This window comes from Excalfactoria chinensis, chromosome 9, assembly GCF_039878825.1.
Source record: "Excalfactoria chinensis isolate bCotChi1 chromosome 9, bCotChi1.hap2, whole genome shotgun sequence".
Taxonomy (NCBI): Eukaryota; Metazoa; Chordata; class Aves; order Galliformes; family Phasianidae; genus Excalfactoria; species Excalfactoria chinensis.
Genome location: NC_092833.1, coordinates 19218874 through 19240790, shown reverse-complemented (window position 1 = coordinate 19240790; position 21917 = coordinate 19218874). Strand labels below are relative to the sequence as shown.

At 54.6% G+C, this 21917-nt stretch overlaps 1 protein-coding gene across 9 annotated transcripts in view; it reads left to right on the top strand.

Annotated features, from left to right (window-relative positions):
• The first annotated feature begins 2385 nt into the window (after window positions 1-2385).
• The window catches only part of MBNL1 (muscleblind like splicing regulator 1), a 44234-nt gene continuing 24702 nt past the window's right edge, over window positions 2386-21917 (top strand). Inside the window, exons 1-2 of one of the 9 annotated variants that reach the window (XM_072343929.1) lie at window positions 2386-2518; window positions 18160-18722. In XM_072343929.1, coding sequence (XP_072200030.1) covers window positions 18549-18722 — 174 coding nt within the window. In that variant the 5' untranslated portion in view covers window positions 2386-2518; window positions 18160-18548. Of the gene's footprint in view, window positions 2519-7501; window positions 7680-7768; window positions 7872-18159; window positions 18723-21917 lie in introns of those variants that run through there. The other 8 variants (XM_072343938.1, XM_072343928.1, XM_072343933.1 and 5 more) reach the window with 8 other exon arrangements.

Here is a 21917-nt window from a genome sequence, read left to right as displayed (position 1 = left end):
GTAGTTGCTAATTACATTTGTGTAGGGAAAAGAAAAAACAAACCAAAACAACACCAACATTTTGTTCAGTTCTTCTGCTGTTTTGCTGTCTGGAATAATATTTCTGTGTTGTGGTGCAGCCATCTCCATCTCCACAGCAACAACTCACAAACAGAGGACTATGACTTCAGCTGAGGAACATGCAGCAAGCATTGATGAGCTGCCAAGCAACGAAGATTTGGTTTCAGGGTGGATGCAGAAGCCAGATAGTGACATTTTTCCTGGGGTTTTGTCTGCCCTCCTTCCGGTGAATTCCCTCTGAAGACAATTTGGGCTCTGAGGGAAGAAAGCCCCTCCCCGGGAACTTGTTATTTCAGTAACGGCTGAGTAAGGCCCATGGAGGTCTTCAGGCTTCGGACAACCCTTTGGAAGCAATAATAACAGCAAGGAAAAAAGCAGGGTGGAAAGCATGGCCCAAGGCCATCGATCTACCCGGGCAGTCAGCTGTTGGTGGCACTTCAGCTGGATGCAAAACCAGCACGAAGAAAAAGCAAACCACGATCCAAGTACAAGGTGCCAACAAGTTCATCTTTAATTAGCAGTTAATTAGTTGTTTTGCTCATTCATCAGAGCACGAATGTTTCCCAGCTGTGTATTTACACAGCATCTCTCAGCATTTCAGCATGGTCTCCCTGTGGTCCCTCCATCACTGAACAGCCCTGCAGTTCCCTCCATGACCCCGATTTGTGCAGCCCTGCAGCCACAGGAGCTCTCGGTCGGGACGATGCTCTGCGGGTGGCTCAGCTCCAGCCCCGCGCTGTGCTCCCTGCCCAGGACTGCAGGGCTCTCCCAGCCCTCCAACGAAGGAAAGCAATGCTTTCTCTGAAGTGTCCTTAGGCAGCATACCTGCCTAGTGAGGGATGACTATTCCTAAATGGCTTTGCAGCCTTTTGAAGAACCAGTCATGAAATAATTGAGTCAAGCTTTTATGAAATAGATCTTAATTTTATTCTATGGGTGTCATAGATCAGAAATACTCAAATACCGATTAATGCCCACGTGAACACTTTATTATACCGGGAGCTCCCAGTGCTTGCAGTGCAGTCCTGCAGCGGTGTGGTGTTGGCATAAGAACAAATGGGAGGAGAGCATTAAGAGAATGTAAACTAAAGATAACTCTGAAGTAAACCCAAACAAAGCCAGCCAATTACCTTATCATTCCCGCTTTGCAGAATTTATTATTGATCAGCAGCTGAATTTGGGCACGAGATTTGGAACATTTGCCACGTTCTGGATCTGCCTTTAATTCTGAGTGCCCCACCTGGGAAGGGCTGCTTACGTCTGAGGGGAGAGCAGTACTTCTTGCTGGAGAAGGTAACTACGTTTTTCCTGATAGCTGCGTGGCAGAGCCCTGCATGCTGCACGCTGCCTGCCCAGGCTGCAGCTGCCCCCCACCAGCCAGGAGCACAGCCCTGGCAGGATGCAGACTGGCACAGACAGCACGGCCTGCAGCTGCTCACCCATCACACACCAAAAGGGCCGCACACAGCGCAGTGGGAGCCTCACGACACTTCTTCCTCCCTGTGAACTGCCCAGTGCCCAGCCCAGTGCTGGCAGACATCCCTCCTACAGTCTCCACCCCAGGCTGAGCACTGGGTGCTTCCAGTGGCTTCCACAGCCTCAGCCACAGCGGCCACAGTGCTGGTGGTCACCTCAATGAGTGGTTCCAACACTGTGGTGGCTGTGGCAGGAGCACCAGCCACATTCCCCTTCTTCAGGGCTGCAGCTGTGCGCCGTGCAGCCCTTATCTGTGTCATGCAGGCCCGGTGCAGGAAGGGAGCGTGGGGCCCGGGCACCACCCACAGCCCTCACCCCCAGGCCTGGCCTCGTCACACTGGGTGCAGCACCCGATTAGCAGCCAGGCCCGGCACTCGCCATTGGGGAGTTTGAAGCACGCGGCCGTGCCCAGCGGGCGGTGGCTCTGTCACCAAGGATGTGACTGCAATGCAAAGCACTTCCCCTAGCGCGGCTTTTTTTTTTTTTATTAGCTGTCAGTAATTTTGCTTCTGTAAGAAAATATATATGCAAACCGCAGCCTGTCACCATGGGAACTGCTCTGTGCTATCCGGAATAGCTAATTCCACGTTCTTAGACCCATAGAGTTCAGAAGGCACTATCGTTGCATTTGCCCCCAGGGTCAGGAACAGCCTGCTGCTGATGAGCAGCATACAGTGACCAGTGCGCAGTGAGCAACATGCAGTGAGCAACATGCAGTGAGCAGCATGCAGTGAGCAACATGCAGTGAGCAGCATGCAGTGAGCAGCATGCATTGAGCAGCCCACAGTGAGCAGCGTGCAGTGAGCAGCATGCAGTGAGTAGCGTGCAGTGAGCAGCACAGCACTGTGGGCCAGCAGTAGCACTGAAGCTGTGCGCAGGCGGAAGCCAGGCGGGCATTCAGGCGGGCGGGAGCAGTGTGCTGTCTTGGCTGCACCCTCACATGCTCACGGCAGAACGATGTGCAGTGCCCTGGGAGGTTACGGTAAGCTGCTTGGAATGCTGCTTTGTTATACTGTGTCTTATTGCATGTACTTTGTCAGATAAGTTGGGAAGGCATAAGGAACGTGGCAAAGAAACTTGGAAGTTTTACTTGGTGAACTTTATGTAAAGCTCTCTGAGCTCACTGGGCACAGCAAAGGCAACTGCTGTCTCTTGGGGCCAGACCCCGAGTCATAGCCATGCAGACCTCTCCGCGTGGGCTCTGTGGGATGTGGCACACATGACAGGGACGCAGGCAGCTCGCCTGGCACCGCTGGACAGACATGGTGCCCTCAGAGCCTCTCCAGCTTTTCCTGAGTTCCGTGGATCAGCGTTCCATCGGGCCGGGTTCTTGCTCTGCTAGGAAAGCTGAGGCCGTGTGTCCACAGCTCCCTGAGCCCACAGGCAGCCGTGCCTCTCACTGTGGGGGTTGCAGTGAGTGGAAATGGGCCCCCGCTGTTGGTTAAACGGCCGTTAAGTCACTGTTAGGCAGAATGCACGCTGTATGTTGCAACTGATGTGAAATTCTTAGTGCCGATTCTGCTCATCTGTGCACCTGAGGACTTGTAGAAGTTTTTCTAGAAGTTCCACTGCTTTTCATAGAAGTCGTATCACTTAAAACTGACACAAGGCTTTGAGCTGGAGCAGTGCCGGATGTGAAGTGTGCCCGTTGCCTTTCCTGAGGCACGTGTGTCGGTATATCGCCACAGCAAAGCCTCTTCTAACACAGCAGCACAAATGGGGTGCCTCCATGTTGCTGCAGAGCAGAAGCAGAAGTTCCTCACTGAAGAACTTATGCTGTGACAAAAGGGATGTAAGAATCACTTTCTTACATTCAGACAAGGCTGAAACTTAATGTCAGACCCCTTTAGAGAACGTGAGCCTTACTAGTGCTGAACAAAAAGAGCACAAGGGCCCTTTTTGAACAAAAAGAGCTTCCTGAGGGCCACAGTCATGTTGGGTCTGCAATTGAAACTATGTGTGATCTGCCTTCCGTGAAGGCCAGCAAAAAGGTGGAAAACGGGAGCAGGAGGTTTGTTTTGTGACAGCATGAGTGGAGGCACCAGGCATGCCTTGAGCATGCAGCACGGCACAGCAGGTTCTGGTTTGCAGCAGGAGAGGTGAGGGCTTGGTACTACAGCCATGCCCTGAGCACCATGCCTCATGTGCAGCAGTAGGCTGCTCTGCTGGGCACAGCTCTGCTTCCAGGTGTGCAGCACAGAGAATGAGCTTTCTGGGCCCATTTCTCATCCAGTAGCACTGCTGGCGTTGGGGAGCTGACAAGCAGATAGGTGAGTGTGTCGCACACACTTGCCCGACATCCTGGGACATCTTCAGCTGGTTCTGAACTGAGCTCTGATCCTCACTGCCTTTGCTTCAGCCTTCACAAAGGGCTCCTGTTGGGTCCCTGTGCCGTGCCGGCAGTGAGGTGGTGGCAGGGCTGGGTCTGGCGCTGGGTGTGGAGCTCTGTGCCGCCGGCGGGAAGCATGGGGAGATGTGGTGTGCAATGCTGGGCTCGGGCTGCTCCTGCCTGCCCACCTGGCTCCCAGAGTGCTGTGGGGCTGGGGGTGAAAGGCACCATCCCACAGCCCCCAAGGTCAGAGCCCTGCTCAGGTGGCTGCAGGTCCCAGGCAGCCTGGAGCTGAGCCAGCAAGTCATTGCATCTTCTATGAAAATGGGAGAGCAACAGGAGTTGATGTAAATCTGAAGTGTTAGTGCAGCCAAGACATGGCCTTGGGGCAAGGCCCTTGAAATGAGTAGGGTGGAGGAGGCTGCATGGGCTTTGTGGTGGCCATGCCAGCTGCTGGCTGAGAGCACCCTGTTGGCCATGTGCTGCCTCGCTGCTGGGGCCATGTAGGGACGCACATCTTACATGCAGGTTGTTACAGCCAGCTCTGCGTGTGGAAAATATGGTTTTCACAGGCACCCACCTACTGCAGCTAATGAAGAGAAATCTGGGCAACAAAGAGTTCATGCAGAAAACTCTGTGACAGGAACAAGGGCTTTGCAAATGCCCAGCGTACTGATGTAAGCACATGGAGCGGAAACAGGCTCACGTACTCCTTTGTGATAGAACAGAAACAGGAAGAGGGACAAACGATCCATTACTGTGCTCATTCCCAGGGACTACCAAGGCATGTGCAATCAGTGCTGAAGTTATCTGCCTGCTGCATCTGTGCCCTCGCTTTACATGGTGACAGGCAGAGGGATGTAAGTCAGGGAAAGGTCCAAATAACACGGGATACCAATTGTCACCCAATTTGTGCTGATCTGTACTGAGCTTCTTTGAAACACAAGTGCAAATTTCCTCAAAGGAAAATCATTGTTCCTTTACGTCCTTTCAGCGTTCAGTTTTTATGAGAAAAACTCCAGCAGACAAAAAGAAATGCCAGAAGGCCCCGTCAGCTTCCACTTCCTCGGGTGCCATACGTGGGCAGCTTCCAACCCGCACTGCTCGGGGCGGCCATCCTTCCCCAAGGGGCTGCAGCGCTGCACGCTGTTGCGTGCTGTGATTGGAGTGCACAAAGAGCAAAGTTAATTATATTAATGCCAGTCTGTACAATAGAACAACAACAAATCCTAAAGAAGGAAGCAGCTGGAGTTCAGATCTCAGAGGAGGTATCATTTGTCCCCCGAAGTGAAGGAATTGTGTGTGAAAGCCGCAAAGCACATTATCACCTTTCACAAACCTGATGCTGCTTGTTCAGCTCCAGTGCAGCTGGGGGAAAAGGCAAATTTACCTTCTTGTAGTCACCGAGTCTAACAAATGTCAAAGCAAATAGCAAAGTGGTTTGTGTAATTCTGTTACAGATTAAAGGATGGAATCCTGAGCAATCACTTGAAGCTCCAGAACTCGACAGGAGCTCAGTACCCATCAGTGAATAAAACACAGTTCAGTTGCACTACTTTTTTTTTTTTTTTCTTTTCTTTTTCATTCATGGAGTAAAAATAAACATTCTGGAACAACTGGGCATAGATAGCAAGTGATGTTCAAAATGACTGACACAAATTACACGACTTAGGGGGCAAAGATAAGCACAAGAGGGGGAGCACAGGCAGTTCTGTCAGACCCACAAACCTCAGTATGTTCAGCAGGAAGGAAAAGGCTGGCAGAAGGCATCTGCTGCTGCAGGGCTGGGCAGAAGGAAGCCCCTCTCCTGGTGCCTGACAGAAACCCAGCAATGAGGAAGCCAGAGCCCTCCATAGCTTTGGGGTGCTGGTTCCTGCAGCACGTGGTACCAGTGAGCAGCCAGCTCTGCCGCTGAGCACGTAGCTGTGCTGCAGTCAGTCCCCATGGGCCGCAGGTCGGAGTGTAATGGGGAGGGACCTCAAAAATACACCTTTCCATGGACAGGCTTTTGGCAGAGTGTGAAATACGCTGCCACAGAGCAGGACTCTTACAGTGAACATCCGCTCATCTGACAAACTAATTTTGCAAAGAGAAGCTCCGTGGAGGTGGGGCTGTGGCCGCCTGCAATGCTCTGTTTCTAAAAGCAGTTGCAACTTCTGTGGAAACTTCCTGCCCAAACCCTGGTTCCTGCTGGGGCCAAGCTGGCAGCCGGGCGAGCTGCGCCTGCGCCCAGCACTGAGCGGAATGGGGCTGGGAGAGCGGCCCAGCACGGCCATGGCACGGCGTGGCCACAGCATGACACGGCCAGCAGCATGGCGTGGCTGGAGCACAGCACAGCACAGCCTGGGGGGCACAGATAGGGCCGGCTGCCCCACAGCTGCGCTATGGGGGACTGGGAGGTGCAGGCACACAGCGCCTGCACGATGGGGACACTCGTCTGGGTGGATCCATCTGGGAGAAAACAGAAGGGTGAGGTTTGAGGGACAAACACACAACTGAAAGTGAGCTTTTGGAAGGTGTGTGTGTGTGCACCCGTTCAAGTGCACTCTGTATTATCAGAGTATCAGTGTGCCGTAGAACATAAAACCTTTAAAGCAAACAGCTGGAATCGGTGCAGATAGTTGTGAGGTTTTGGCATAAGTTTGGCTCAGGTGTGATTGCTGCTTGGAAACCAAAAGACAAAGAGAATTCTGTCACTCATTTTATTAAAATAGCAAAATATAAAGTAGGGAACCGAAAACACATGATTTTCAAAGGCGTGAATGTTTGATGGAAAAGGACAAGAAGCAGAACGAAAGCCATCGGAGCTGCGCGGTAAGCCTCGGCGCTGGAGCAGGCTGCTCGGTGCATGAGGGCAGCTCCAAAGGCACAAACCCCGCTGGGGTCGGGCCTGGGAGAGGGGCCGCTCCTCACGCTTTCCTTAAACCTTGGGAGATCGCTGCCGCCCTTCCAGCCCCGGCTTTGCAAAACCGCCCCGCTCCTCCAGGGCCGTGCTGGTGGCACCGCGCTGCGCTGCGGGCCGCTCCGTACTCACGGGCTGCCTCTGTCCTGCACTTGCCCAGGCCGAGTTTGGCAGGTTGCGGCGGTGGATCCTGGGGTGTGAAAATGAACCTGGTGCGAAGGGACACGTTCACGTTGTTCCTGACTGACCTGCGGTCCCGCAGCTCGTTCTGGGGGATCTTATAGCACCGCGGAATCGTTAAGGTTGGAAAGGAAATCACCAGGTCCGCACCCCATCCCGCCGTGCCCGACACAGCCACCTTGGCACGGCTCTCGAGCACCGTTGGTGTTCTGTGCCGTCTCCAGAGGAGCTCCGTTCTGCTCCCCGCAGGGCCGAGCCCCGCTGCCGGGCGGCGCGGGACGGTGGACGCGGAGCGGGGGGGAACCCCGCGGGGCCGCCCCGAAAGGAAGCGCCGTCCGCGCCGGGATGGCGGGGGCAGAGCGAGCGGCGCGCGCCCCGCTTCGTCCCCGCGGGCAGCGCGACCGGCCGCACGGCGCGGAGCCGCCCCCGGTTCGCCGCCCGGGCAGCAGCGCGGGGCCCGGCCCGGCTCGAGGCGGGCGCTGCGCGGATCCGCTTCCACCGCCGCCCCCCCCTCCCCCCCCCCCCCGCCTCCTCCTTCCCCTCCCGAAGCCGGAGGCGGCCGCGCGGGGCCGCGCACGTGTGCTCAGCGGCTCCGGCACCGTGACTCATGAGGCACCGGGGCGCGCGGGCCCGCCGGGGATGAGGCAGGCCGCTCCGCGCCGCTCCGCCGCCAGCAGCACCGCCGCCTCCCGCCCGGCTCCGCGCCGCTCCGGGGGCCGCCCGAGGCCTGAGGTGAGCGGGGCGAACCGAGGAGCGGAGCGGGGGAACCACGGGGCCCGGGAACCCCCTGGGCCGCGCTTCCGGGCGGGCGGGGGCGGCGGCGGAAGCCGGGCGCTGGGGCCGGAGCCGCGCGGGGAACCCGGGCCGCCGCCGCCATGCAGCGGGCGCTCGGCCGCGCCGGGCCGCCGCGGGGAAGGGCGAGAGGTGAGCGCCGTGCGGCCCGGCCCGGCCCCAGGCCTCGCCCGCGGCCTAGTGCGGGACGGAGGGCGGCGGGGCGGGGGCCGGGAGGACCGCGAGCGGAGGGCGGCAGCGGCGGCGGAGGAGGGCCGGGGAACCGCGCACAGCCGGAGGCCGCCGGCCGAGCCCTGCCAGGACACGGAGCCGCGGGGACGTTGCGGGCGCGGCGGGGCTCCGAGCGGCCTCGGCCGGGTGCGCGGCTGTCGGCGCCGGGCACGTGGCGTGTCAGTGCGCTGCTCCGCGCTGCGGGCCGTGCGGGGCCGGCTGGGGCAGACGGAGCATTGCGGCCGTTCTGTTTCTTTCTGTGTGTTTTGGGATGGGGGGAGGTGCTGAATTCGGAGCTCCGCTTTGTGGCTGGGCGCTGCCCGCAGGCCGGGAGCTGAAGGGCCGGTGTGACGGGAGAGGAAAGCGCAGGGATGGGGCTGCGTGAGGAGCCCAGCGAGACGTGCGGCTGCTGCTCGGACGGAAGGTTTGGCGATCTGCGGAGCGATGGGCAGCTGCGGGACACAGGTGTCAAATAGAGAAGTAGACGGAATGGAGCTGTGAGAGTGGGGTTAACGAGTGGCTGTGATGGGAGAGCGATGTAACACATACTAAAGCGTTAAGTGGCTGCGCTGCTCATTGGGTGCAATGGAAAAAAAGGTCTCTGCCATCGCGCTGCATCCCAGGGCACCGAGCAGGAAGCGCTCCGTGTAACGCTGCACTCACGGCAGTGCTGGGCCGTTACCGTGGGGCCAGGGGGCAGCCAGCACTGACAGAGCAGTGGCGCTGGGCGTCCTGTGTGCCTGCACAAGGCGCGGGGCTGTGTGCCGCGAGGTGATGCTGGGCTCCCTGTGTGCCAGGGCTGGGCTGCCGGGCCTCGGGGCTGCTTTGCTAGGCTTAATGCAGACAGAAAGCAGTGGCAATTTGTAGCATGATAGCCAAGTCGTCTCTAGGCCTGAGAATATTTTGCAAACATAGCACCTTATGCATTGTATGTGTAGATTTGTGGTAATTGTGACATCTACCTGGCTTACGTGCCAGCTAAAATGCAGGGCTGTGCAACCACTCTTTCCTTGTTAAGGGAGGATGTGCAGGCAACGTGTTTTTTTGTCTGATATATCAGAGAGAGTCATGGGGCTTATTTATTGTGTTAGTTGCTTAAAGGCATCGTTGGATTAATTGTGTTTTGAGGGGCAGGGCAGGGTCTGAGCCCGGGGGTGCTGGTTGGAGTGAGGCACTGGGATGGGTGGGCAAAGCAGGGCGTGTGTGAGCGATTTGTAGCTCACCTGAGCCACAGAGCAGCACAGAAGCTGTCCTGCAGCAGCCGCCATCAGCTGCCACGGGTGGAGATGTGCCCGTGTGCCACCCCACAGCGCTGGCATTTTGCTGCTGCGCAGCGCTGCTGGCATTTCCTCTGTTTTCCCAGCAGATCCCCCTTTGAGTTCGCTCCCTGTGGTGCGCTGTGAGGTGCAGCTGGGCCGTGTGCTCCGCGTGGTGCCCTGGAAGCCTCCTGCAGGCACAGCGGGGCCGGGCCGCGTGCTGCCCTGCACACACCTCCTGGCGGGCAGCCACGCTCCTCAGCAGCAAAGGGCACGGCTTTGGGTCCTGTGAGCCAACAGGGCCACGGGCAGGATCCCTCTTAGAGCACTAACAGATCACTACAGCTAGTGGAAGCAGAGACTTTCAGTGTTAAATTTTCTGTTATACGATTATCTAACTGCTGGAATCATCGCAGTTCCTCAGATCAGGCTGCATGCAAAGGCTCTGTGGGTAAACGCGGCCAGAGGACATTTCCTTCCTGCGTGGCAGCAGTTGGCGTGCGGTGCTGTGAGCGCGTGTTGGCCGGGCCAAGGAGACTCCAGTGCTGAGCAGAAGGTGTGAGCGGGTGGATACAAGGCAGCCAGCATCCCCCTCTGGGCCTGGGATTGCATGGGAAAGGCTTGGGGTTTGCTGCTGATGTTTGTCATGCTGGGAATGCTGTTGGTTCACTGTGCTTTGGGAGCACCAAACAAGATAGGTAAAGGGAAGTGGATGTGAACTGAGCTGCTCCAGCTGAAGTTCAGAGTTTCATTTTCAGTTCTGGGGAAAGGTTAGCTCTGTTCTGTGTTGTCCCACCTCTCAAACTCTGGCACTCTGACACCTCATTAAGGCTGAGATACTGTTCATCATTTGCTGGTGATGCTCAGCAGCAATTAAGGAGTTTATCTTCATTCCGCTTCCTATGGAGTGGCCAAGGGTTGAATTAGCTGACACCCTGGTGACAAATATCACACTCTGGCAGGCGTTTGAGGGCAGTGAGTGATTTTGTTGCCTCCCTTTAAGCCCTGCCCTGTCTGGAGGGCTGTACCTGGGAGCACTGCAGATGTGCTGCCCTGTGCTGCTGAAGCAGAGAAGATGATACTGAGGTCAGTAATGCAATGCAATGCAACGCACTGCAGTCCATCTTGCAAGAGATTTGTAGAGGGCTGATAAACGTCTTGTTCTGTGCCCTCTGTACAGTGTCCAAGCTGCACCGCTTTGCATCACGGCATCCTCTCTATTTTTGTTTCCCTCAAGGACTCACTTTATTCTGCTTGCTCAGGTTTAATGCAGAGGTAGCAACCATGCAGGGATGCCTGTGAGAAGGATGATCCCTGGCACCTCCCGCTGCAGTGCTGCATGCACAGCAGGGCCAGAGCTGAGAAGCGCTCCATCCATGCTGCACATGGTGGTCCCCACCGCCCCTTGGGGAGCAGCATCCTCAGATTTTTATTGATAATCTATTGTAAACTTAGTTTCCCAACTAATGCAGCAAAGTAAACAACATTTCCTTCCTACTGGCCCATAATTGTTTACCAAAAGAACAACATCTGAGTGCTCTTTTATTGCTACCCACTCTGCAGTGAGCTGCTGCAATTCCCATCGGTGTCAGTGAGAGCCTGGAGCACTTAGCAGGGCAGGAGAAGGGCACTTAGAAGCTCACCACGGTTGTGAGACCTGAGCAGCTCGTGAGATAGTGCAGGGCACTTCTGGCACAGCTGTGCTCCCTGCAGCTCCAGCTGCGCTCCATGAGGTTTGGTGTGGGCCGGCTCCGGGTGAGCCCAGCCCCAGGGCAGAGCTGCCATCCCTTCGGTGCTGGTGGTTCTTGCATGTCTGTGTGCTGTCAGCTGCTGTGTGCTGAAACTGCGCATGGTTTGAGTTATGTGTGCACGTTGCATTGTTACAAAAGAGTATCTTCATCCAAAATATCCTTATTTATGTAGCTTCGAAAACTCTTTTTAATGTACTGCAAAGGCAAAACGTCTGCTGTGGATCTCATCTGTTTCTTCTCACTAGGGCCTAAGCATCCGCTAGTGCAGCTTGAATTGCTGTTTGGTACCAATTAGAAATGGGAGCAGCTTATAAGATAAAACCATACGGATGGCACTGGGATGCTGAGTGCACTCAGAATGAATTTGCATTGGAATCTGCAGATTGCTCAGAAAACGGGGAGCTGGGATGGGGTAACCCTGAGCTGTGTCTACCTTCTGCAGGCACAGACAGCTTAAAATCAGAATGTTACATCATTTGACATTTGGAAAAGTGAGGTTTCACGTCGCACTGGGTCGCCAGCCCAGCTGCATGTGCCTCACCTGTCAGTTCTGAGCCTGAGCTTACAGGTGGCAGCTGGAACCTCAGTATGTGCAGGGTGTTTCTGCTGGAGGTGCAACTCACTGCCTGCCTGGCTGGGGGCTTCTGTGGGAAGGGGGAATGTCTCACTTACATACTTGTCGTAATACAACCTTCTTTTCCACTTACACACTTGTCGTCAGTGTTACATTTAGAGCTGCTTCGTACAGAAAGCCTTGCTTGCAGTCACGTGGAAAAATGGGGGAGTGCTCACTGCATTTCCCCTTATCTCACTGTGCCACATTTTGTGTATCTCATGGTAAGATGTTTTGTTTCTACAGTTGCGGACCGGTTGTGTTTCAGAAGATTAATAGACTTAGCCTCCCTGTTTGTTAAGCTCAGTGATGATAACACTGTCATGAGACAGTCATGGAGCGCCAGGCAAAGCACAGCGTGCCTTGGGCTGAACTCAGAGCAGGTACTTCTTGGAAGGAAAAGTGAAGTGTAGCAAATGTAACTAACAGTCCCCAGCTCAGGTGGATTTTTGGGAGTTCATGTTTGCCAGAGGAGCCCAGTGGTGCCCACGGAGCAGGCAGCCCCCAAGCAGCATGCCTGCAGTTGGGCACAGGGTACAGCACCGCTGCCCACGTGCTGCACTGGGGGAGGGTGTGGGGCCGTGCCGGGTGAGTAAGGGCTCAGGAAGCCAGGCCATGTCTGGGCTCCAGGCCCAGCCTGCTTCCAGAGAACTTAGTGGGAATTCACCCTGCTAAAAAAGGCAGTGCAGGCACGGCGCGCCAGCATGGCCACAGGGTGCTACATGGCCACAGGGTGCTACATGGCCACAGGGTCCTGTGCTCGTGTCCTGGGGCTGTGTGGGCTGAGTGTGCCCAGTGGCATGGTGTCACCATTGCTGCATGGCCATGCTGCGGAGGAGGGCTCCTCTCTCAGTACCTGGCTGCTGTAGAGGAAGTGAGCTCACTGCGTTTGTGGGTCTGGGCAAACCCCGGGCTGTGAGCTCCTACATCCCCTTCCCATGGAGGTTTCAGGCTTTGGGAGTTCGATGACCCAGGCAGATCTGTCAGGTTTCCCGAGCAGGTTGCGAGGCTGAAGTATTAGGCCTGGATTCACCGCAGAAAAAGAAAGAGCGAACCCCCACCCCCAGTCAGACCCTTATCTGCACACACTCCAAGGGCCGGTGCCCAGCTCTCGCCTGCTGAGCCCGGCAGCCCCAGCCCTGCGGCTGCAGCATGGTGCCAGCTGGTTTCCATGGCAGAGCTCCTGCCAGCCACGCAGGCTGATAAACACAGCACAGCTTCCTTCACACAAGTAAACCATAGTATTTTTTCTGTAACTCTCAGAAGCTGGGAAAAAAAAAAAAAAAAAAAAAAAAAAAAAAAAAAAAAAAAAAAAAGCTTCTTCCCATGTTTGGAAGCTTTATTAATGCCTAGACAGCATTCCTGTCTGCGGGTAATTGCCTTTGGTTTGAAGTGAAATCCTGCCTGTAGGGTTTTGTATGGGAGCCCTTCAGTGCCCAATACGTAGGCAAAAGGTAAGCTGACTTTGGGATTCCTTTCCCAGGCAGTGACAAGAGAAGGCAGCAGTGCAGGCAGGGCAGGACTGCGGCCGTGTGCTTCGTTGTGAGCGGTGTTCTCCAGGCGTGGGGGCTCTGCTGCCTGCCTCTGTGTGGAGGGGGTCCCTGGGAAGCCTCTGGCTGCACACCGGCGCTTCCTTATCTGCAGATGTGTTCCTTAATGACTCTTTGCTAGTCTGCTTTTTGTGAAAGCACACACAGTTCTGTTCCTTCTTCCGGTGGTGGCGGCTCACATACAGTCACTTGAACTTTTTTCACTCATGTTTTGTGTGAGTGACAATCATTGCCGTGGGTATTTTGTGTTCTTGTTCTCCGTGCCTTGTAAGCATTGTCTTTTGTCGTGGTAAGTGTCAAAACTACTTAGTTTTCCTTCAAGCTGTGCAGAGCTGTTAGTGAGTTGGTGGTGCCGGTGGTGCCAGAGCAGGAATGTCATCCTTCAGGGTGAGCAAACGAAACAATAATTATGGCAAATTGATTTTAAAAAGGTCTTAAGGGTGGTTCACTTCTTTCCCAGAATGAAGCTTAGCCATACGGTTCTCACTGTTTCTTCTTAGTGCTGTTGGCTGATAGAGCGTCTGCCTGCTATCCAAAGGCACAGCTATGAGCTGTGTGAGGCCATCCACTGTTCAGAACACATGAGGCTGTGTGCCCTGAGCACTGTCTGTAGGCATCTCTGAAGCCAAGGAAGGCTCCTCTGCACCTGGCACTGCTGTGTACCCGCACCACTCCACTCTTGCATGGCTCAGGAGAGCTGCCACGGACACCTCGGGGGGCAAACCGTAGGGTTTGTTCTGTTGTCACAGAATTATTTGAGTTGGATGGGACCTTTATGTCCCTTTATTATGTCATTTTAGGTTCAGCGTATTTTCTGACTGTAGAAGCTTTTACTACACCAGAAGGATACGCTTGAGATAAATCAAATGTAAGGTCGCGATGTGTTAAAAAATAGAAACTACTCTATTTTGGACATGGGATCCTTTGGGAAAGAGAGCTGGTTGGCTTTCTGGGCCTGGCAGCAGACATGGGAGCAGCTCTCAGTGCTTTCTCGTGCTTTGGCAGAGGCATGTGATGGCCGCAGTGTCACCGCTGCTCCTGCAGCTCTGCACAAGTGGCTGGGCTGTCCAAGTGGGGGTTGTGCTGAAAGCAGAAGTACCCACAGCATGTTCTTCACCACCTGCCCCCGCAGCCCCTGCGTCCCACAGCTCTGGGCACTGTGTCATGGGCACTGCTGGTTGCTGTAGCACCATCCTACGTGGTGCTGCCAATCACGTTCTATACATACATGTGCCTTGTAGGAACGTTTTATCTTTACATACCCGTTAGCAGTCACCTGGCGATGGGGAGGTGTTTTTTGTTAATGTGTAATTATGCTTTTCGTCACAGCTAAGGGTACCTCTCTATTCTGAGTCCCAGTGTGGGGCTGCTGTCCCGAGGTCTGTCACGTGGCTGTGTTCTTGAGAACACCCAAACTGCAGCACGCTGGGTGTCCTCGCTGACGGCTGTAGGTGCAACTGGCAGCCGCCTCCAGTTGGTCAGATAGCATGTCTTAATGTGCAGGAGCCTGGTTGTAAGTTCTGCCTTCTGGAAGTGCACAGGGTTGCTGATCAGTTTTGGTTTTGGAGTAGAACTTCTGGTTATTAAAGCTCCTGGTTATTTCAATCTGAGCTATGGTTCTCAGCATTCAAAGGTAGATCACTAGGCTAATTTTTTTACTATAAGGCTTGTTTTTAGACTTGCTTGGGAAATGCTGCTCTTACTGCATGGTTTAAATGCCCCCATAAGGGCCAGGAAAATGCAGAACTTCCTATTTGTAACATACACCATGTAAAAGCTGTGGTGAAGGAATAATCATGTGGGCAAGGTTTTACTACCAGGAATAGTTTTTGCAGTTTTAATGTTGGACATGTGAGTGCTTTGTAATACATCAATCGATGGCAATGGATTGAACGCACAGCAGTCCTTCCTGCTGGACAAGAGGCAGCCTGACCTTTCCCTGCTTTCATTTATGAGTATGCATCCATCTAATGCTTTCAGATAATGTGAACCATTACCAGTTTTGTAAAGGCTGATACATACCAACTGAGTACAAAATAAGAAGGAAGTTTTCAACAGTTCTATTTCTTTCCCTTGATGTATTTTATCTAGAGTTGCTCCTTGAGGAAAAGGGAATGTATGGACTTTGCAGTACGGTTCTCGGACTGGAAAATGGCATTACTCTGAAGTAAGACAAGACTGGGCTGTGAGCTTTGTACGTTGGTGCAGGAATGTCCCTGACTGCTGGTAGGAATCGGGTTGCAGTTTGATGAGGGACGTACATCTTGGAGAACTGACTTCAGAAAATACCTTATTTCTGCCCGAGGCAGAGATGGATGCACTCCTGGGGGCACTTACTTTATGATGTTGCCCCTTCGTTATTTATCCAGGCTTCTTGAACCAAGCTGGATGCATTAAGTTCGGGTGCGATGCTGCTTTTAGGTGGTTGTGCTAGAACTGTACTCAGGATAAAGGTGTCCGAGGAGAGGCTGCCTGGAAGCCCACTGAACTCTGGGGTCATGCTGCCTTCCCAGCCTACTGCCAGAGCTGGACCCTCATGGAAGTAGCCTTTCAAACACCACTTCCAGCACTACAACCAGCAAAATATGTATCTTATGCAAAGTATCTGGGTTGCCACAGTAATGTTGGCAGGCATCTCACAGTCGTGGTGTGGGGCTTGCAGTGCAGTTAGTGGTGGTGTGCCTGCAGTTGACAGGGCTGTAAGTCACTGCCGGGTGAGGGGCTTTGAGATGTATCTCAAGTAGTGGCACGTGGCTGGAGGGTTCCCTTGCTGCAGCTGTAATGGATGTACACAGAAGCACCAGGGAGCAGCATCCCTTTTTGCTGCCCTGCCCGTATGGAGAGTGTCTCTGTGCATCTGGAGTGCAATACAGATGTCACATGTTCAGCAGCAAAGTTGACTAGAGAGTGTTTCTCTTTAACCAGTCCTTTGCTTTTAGGTGGCCAAGACGTTAATTAGCTCATTGTTTCGGCTTAATTTGATGATGGTGCTATAATTATACCCCTCAGTTGTGCCATGAAGTAACTGCTGCATCTTTTCCAACTTTGATGTTGAGATACGTTGTTGGTAAACTTTGCATTTGGCAGAGGAGTTCTGGAAACACTCTAAGGCAGTCGGTAATTTTTAGATTTCTTTATTTATAAGACAGCTATTTGGCAATTTCAGGCTTTGAGATCCTACCGGCAGTGTAAATAGGATATTGATTTTATTGCATTTCCTATCTCGTTAGAGTCATTGTCACGCGGATGGCTTCGCGTTGTGTAATTATCTGCTCTCACTGACAGTTCCCGTGTCACTGAGACTCCTTTTGCAGCTTCCACTTTCTGCAAGCATAAAAATAGCACTTGTCGCTGCCGTGGTGTTATTGTTGCTCTTTTTGATCATCCAGCTTCGTACATCTTTCTTTAAGAGACATGTGTGAATTGAGATAGAGAAGGCAGGAACGTCCAGCCATCCCCTTACAGGAAGAGTGAAAACAATGGCTCCTGCAGAGCCACTTCCAGCGCCTTGCTTCTGTGTCAAGGACTGTAACGAGGAGGAAGAGCGTATCATTAACCTCACTGCACAGTGCATCCTTATGGGAACAACGGGAAGCAATAAAAATTGGACACGTTCAAGCAGAACTCAGGCACCGTAACCATGTGGTCCTTTTTCCGTTAGTTTCACTTTCTTGGGCATTTTCAGATTACAATTTTATTGATTTTTTTTGAAGCTGCTTCTTAATAATTTTCATTGACCCAGCCCAGCAGACAACTCAGCCATCTCCATTACCCCTTATGGAGTGACTGCTCAGCATTACTTAGTCTACTTCTGCTTCTGCCTTTTCTGAGAACCGCCTCTTTATTTGCTTTCCGTGTTTCAGACTTGGTTTCCACGGCTTGTATCTATTTGTGTTTCCTTCGGTTCTCAGCAATCAGCGAATACAAAGTGATACTTCGGTCAAAGCAATGTTGCAGCATTCCCAGAGCAAGCGGCAAAACATCTGGGGGAAAACAAAAGAGGCAGCTTCTCATGGCAGGTGTGGGTGAAGTGCTCCTGCAGTAAGGACAGCCTGCAGGTAAAGCACAGAGGTGTGCATCCATGCTGCCCTCACGGCTCTGGATCTGTTGCGGTGTTCCCCAGCTGAGTGCAGACATCCCCAAAGTGACACCTCGTGTGTCTGCTGGTGTCTCAGAGGTGATAGTAACCTTCAGGATTTGAGGCTCGCTGGCGGCTCCTTTGTTGGCTTGGAACATCACAGTAGGATTTCAGAGTAACGGGAGCACAGCTCGTGCAAATCCAAAGCTGTGATTGTGTGCGCGGGGTTTCCTCCGGTTTGTTTGTTCGGACGATTTCCCTCCGAGGCGGCGCAGCCTCTCGGGACCGCCCTGCTTGGAGCTGGCGGCCGGAGAGCGAAGGCTGAAGCTCGGCCCCGTGTGGCAGCCCCACGTGCGGCCCGGCCCGGCGGCGTTCCCTGCGGGCAGCGGCTGCTCGAGCTCCGAACAGAACGTGCCGCAGGTGCGGGGACGAAGCGTCCGGCTTCTGAGCTGACGGGCTTTAGTGCTGACAGAGCGGGGCTCTCAGCCGCCTGCGCTCTGTAATGTTGCCTCGCCGTCCTTTCCTCGCCGGGCTGACCGGCTCCTGCCGGCAGGGTGACACGGGGCGCCGCGTTTGTGCGGCGTGCGTTTGTGCGGCGTTTCTGTCCGCTCCCTTTGGCGCATGGAAGTGGCGCGGCGGCGCCTGACGGCCGCGGGTTCGCGCGTACGGGCGCCGTTGAAGCGCCGGGTGTGGGACGGGCGGGACGGAGCGGGGATCCCGGCTTTGGGATCCCGGCTGCAGGAACGCGGCGCGGAACGAAGGCGGCGGCGCGTCCCGCGTTGCTGTGCCCGGCGCGGCGGCGGCGAGCGTCTGACAGGCGCGACCTTTCATAAGACGGCCCACGCCATTGGCTCGCCGCCCGTAGTGCCGCTGCAACGCCGCGCGCGATTGGCCGCCTCTCCGTCGCGCGGCGGGTCACGTGTGGCGGCGGGCGCACTCACCGCTGTCCTCTCTCCCCGCAGGTCGGCCCTGACGGCCCTCCCGACGCCGCGCCGCTTCGCCCCGCTCGTGCCGCCGCCCGGAGCTGCCGCCGGCCCTGACCGACGGGCCGTGACCGACAGGCGGTGACCGACGGGCGCTGCCCGCAGCGCGGCACAGTCAAAGTTCGCCGGGAAAGCCCGGCAGAGCGCAGCCGGCCGCCCCCGCCCGCCCCGAGCCGCCCGTGCCCCCCAGCGGCCGCCCCGCACGGCCCCGCCATGGGCTGCTGAGCCCGCCCCGCTCCCCCCCGGCCCCCCCGTGCGGTGACCGCTCGGCTCCCGGCCCCATGTGCCCCTAACGGAGCGGGAACCGCCTGGAGCCGCCCCGCCCGGCCCCGCCGCTCCGTTGGACGTTGACCCCGTAGGACCCAACGATGGCCGTCAGCGTCACTCCCATCCGCGACACCAAGTGGCTGACGCTGGAGGTGTGCCGGGAGTTCCAGAGAGGGACGTGCTCGCGGCCGGACACGGAATGTAAATTTGCACACCCGTCGAAAAGCTGCCAGGTGGAAAACGGCCGCGTCATCGCCTGCTTCGATTCATTGAAGGTGAGTAACCGCCGCCTTGTTCGGGGGCACGAGGTTAAGGGGAAGCGGTCGCGGGGGGGTGCGGACCCGGGAGCCCGAGGGAGGGCTGCGTCCTGCCGGCACGGCGATCTGCTGCTGCTGCTGGCATTGAGAGCTCATGTGGTTCTCTGGGCACAGGGAAGGAGGGATGGAGCGGTGCAGAATGAGCTCCGCTGGGCTGGGTCAGCCGGTGTGGCTGCAGCCAGGAGGCCTCTGGCCACAGATTGCTCTGTGCGTAGATGGAGCAGAGGGCATTTCGTTCAGAAACAGCTAAGTCACTGCAGGGACTTGCTGTTCTTAATAGCTCAGACACGTAAGCAATATGATGATTGGTTCCCACCGTGGCTGCAGGCGGGCTGGTGCTGTCCCCAGCAGTGGGATGCTCATCTTAGAGCAGTGCTTTCCCTCCCTGTTCCTTGGGTGCCTGGATGCTGTGCTTACGCTGGTGCTCGGGGCACACAGTTAGCCTCTGTTTCCCACCAAGGCCCAGGTGTGGGGAAGGCTGATGCCCAGGTGCCCCTGGGTGCAGGGAGGTGACGATGTGCTGCTGGTGCTGCTTTTGGGCTGGGCCTGAGCTGGGCTCTGTGCATCTTGGCTCCAGCAGTAGGTGCTGAGCACGTGGACTTGCAGCTCCTTCCCTTGGTTTTTTACTACTTCAATAATCTTAGCACTTGGAAAGTGCCATTTGTAGGATGGGTGTTTTGATTCAGTGTAAACCTAAACATCAAAACTTGGGAAGCAGAAACATCAGTCTCTTCCTGCAGCCCCAGCCCCAGGAGCAGCTACAGCAGCAGGGCCTGCAGTGGGCTTGTACAGAGTGTGGATCTGAGCTTCAAACCTGTGCTGGCTCAGGTGGGGGGATGTGGTGAACCTTCAGAATGTCCCCAGGTCCGAAATGCCAGCCTGCTCTGTGTGTGGGAACTGAAATGGGATTGTGTTGCTTCTTTCATTGTAAAACAACAAGAATTATGGCACATGGTGTTCTCACGTTGTCACAGATGGCAGAAGCTCATGTGGGGTGTTGTTGTGCTTGGTGTGGCCCGTGCACCCGGCTGGGTGCTCTGAGTGGCACTGCTGCTGCTCTGCCCCCCCCGGCAAAGTTCCTCAGTGTCTGGGTCTTAATGAAGGAGATAATTATCATCTCTGTCAGGAGCTGTGAGCCCTGGATAATGGCTGTAGGTGATGTTACAGTGTTGTGTTGCTTCAGGGTGCTCTGCCCAGCAAGACTTCTCTGTTGCTCAGGTGAAGTCAGTGTGGTTAATTGGGTTGTGAGCCAGGGAGGATTCCCAGCCAGGTATGTAAGAAATACGCTGCTTTGCAGACATCCTTACTCGTGTTCATGGTAAAGGCTTGCTGCTGGCTTGAGGCTGGGCCGCAGTGGTGGCTCTGTATTGTTTGATTCCTTTTATTTAGTTAAGTAGCTCGTCTAATGTGGGAGAGTGTCTTTATCAAAGAGAAAACAATACAGCTCAGCACTGAACTCCCTGCCCAGTCCCAGCAGTTACTCCTTGTGGTTGTCTATCAGATTTTTGCAGATTTCTGCGCACGCTAATCTAAACAAGCTCTGTTCACTGTGTTATGTTTGCTGCAGTATCACAAACATTACATGTTATGCAAAAACAACTCAGGAAAGTGTTTTGCCAAGTTTGTCTGGCTCTGGAAGCTCAGTGAGTAGGTTACAAAAAAGTGTTTTTTCGTTTGGGCCATTGCAACTTTTACTGCCTCGGTCACTCAGTGTGGATCATGGGCGTCCAACCTGTGGGCTTGCTCTGGACCACACCAGGGGAAGGGGAATGGTCTCCGGCCATATATAAAGTATATAATACAGATCATGGATATGGATAACAAAACTTGTTACATTTATTTATGTTTCTTAACGGAACACAAAAAAAAAGAGGGCAACAAAAAGATAAAACCAGCACATGAGGTGGGAGCCCAGACAAGGGGTGTGTGCGGGGACTGCCGGCTTTGGGGTCACTTTCAGACAAAAAGGTTGAGGCCAAGCACTCCGGTTGGGCGCTGGAGTGGCTGACTCAGCTCCAGCTCTGGCTCTGCATTGTTCAAATTCCATCGGATTTTCTTCCTAAATTTGGATGCCTCAAAGCCTGTTGAACTATCCACAACAAAAATATGCTCTTGAGGTCCCAAGTCAGGAAACTGCTTTGCAACAGAAGTCCAATTTTAAGCATCATATTACAGCTTTTTTTTTTTTTTCCATATTTTTCCTGGAAAAATCTGCCTGAGTCGGATTCATTGCTGAAGTTCTGGTCACTTCCCCAGACACCACAAGAGCTGCCCTGGGGATGCCTGCACAGGGACGGCTGTGTGCTGCAGGACCTGCCCACGGCCGGATGCCATCTCCTGTGCTGCGTTTTGTGGCCGTGCAGTTCTGAAGTTGTAAAAGCACAGAGGAAGGCAATGGCAAAAGGAGTGACCTGGATTCAGAGCTTGTTCGCTGTGGCTGCTGTGCTCAGCACTGCTGTCAGCAGGTGCTTCTCCGCTCCCGGTGGCCGTTCTGTGGAGTATGAGCTGCTGCCACCCAGAACACTTTGGTTCTCACTAATCTGAGCCCCACTGGTGTAAGGATCTGGAAAACACTGCTGGGTTTGGTGGGATTCATTCACTGTTTCAGAGCTGGTGCACACACTTTTCAATTTTTGTAGAGGCCTTAAAAATACCGAACAATATTGTTATTGCAGATGACACCGCGAGCACCCTGTTGCTGCCACCTCAGCTTATTTCATCAGTGATGTGAGAATGGTGGACTGTTGGCTTAAAGAACTTCCAGCAGGAGTGGAACGGCCTTTTACACAGTCTGATAGTGACAGAGGGGAATGGCGTTACTCTACAAGAGGAGAAGTTAGGTTAGGTGTTGGGAAGAAACATTTCACTCGGAGGGCGGTGAGGTGCTGGCACAGCTGCCCAGAGAGCTGTGGGTGCCCCATCCCTGGAGGCATTCAGGGCCAGGTTGGATGGGGCCCTGGGCACTGATCCGGTGTTGGCAGGGCTTGGAACTAGAGGATCTTTGAGGTCCCCTCCAGCCTGAGCCATCCTGTGATCGGCGGCAGCTTGCCAGGCTTCTGTCCTTTGAGGCTGACCCAAGTCAAGTCAGAGTTTCTTGGTCCTCCTGAATACAGAAGCCCCTTTGCCAGGGCTCACTCCTAAGTTTGCGGGATA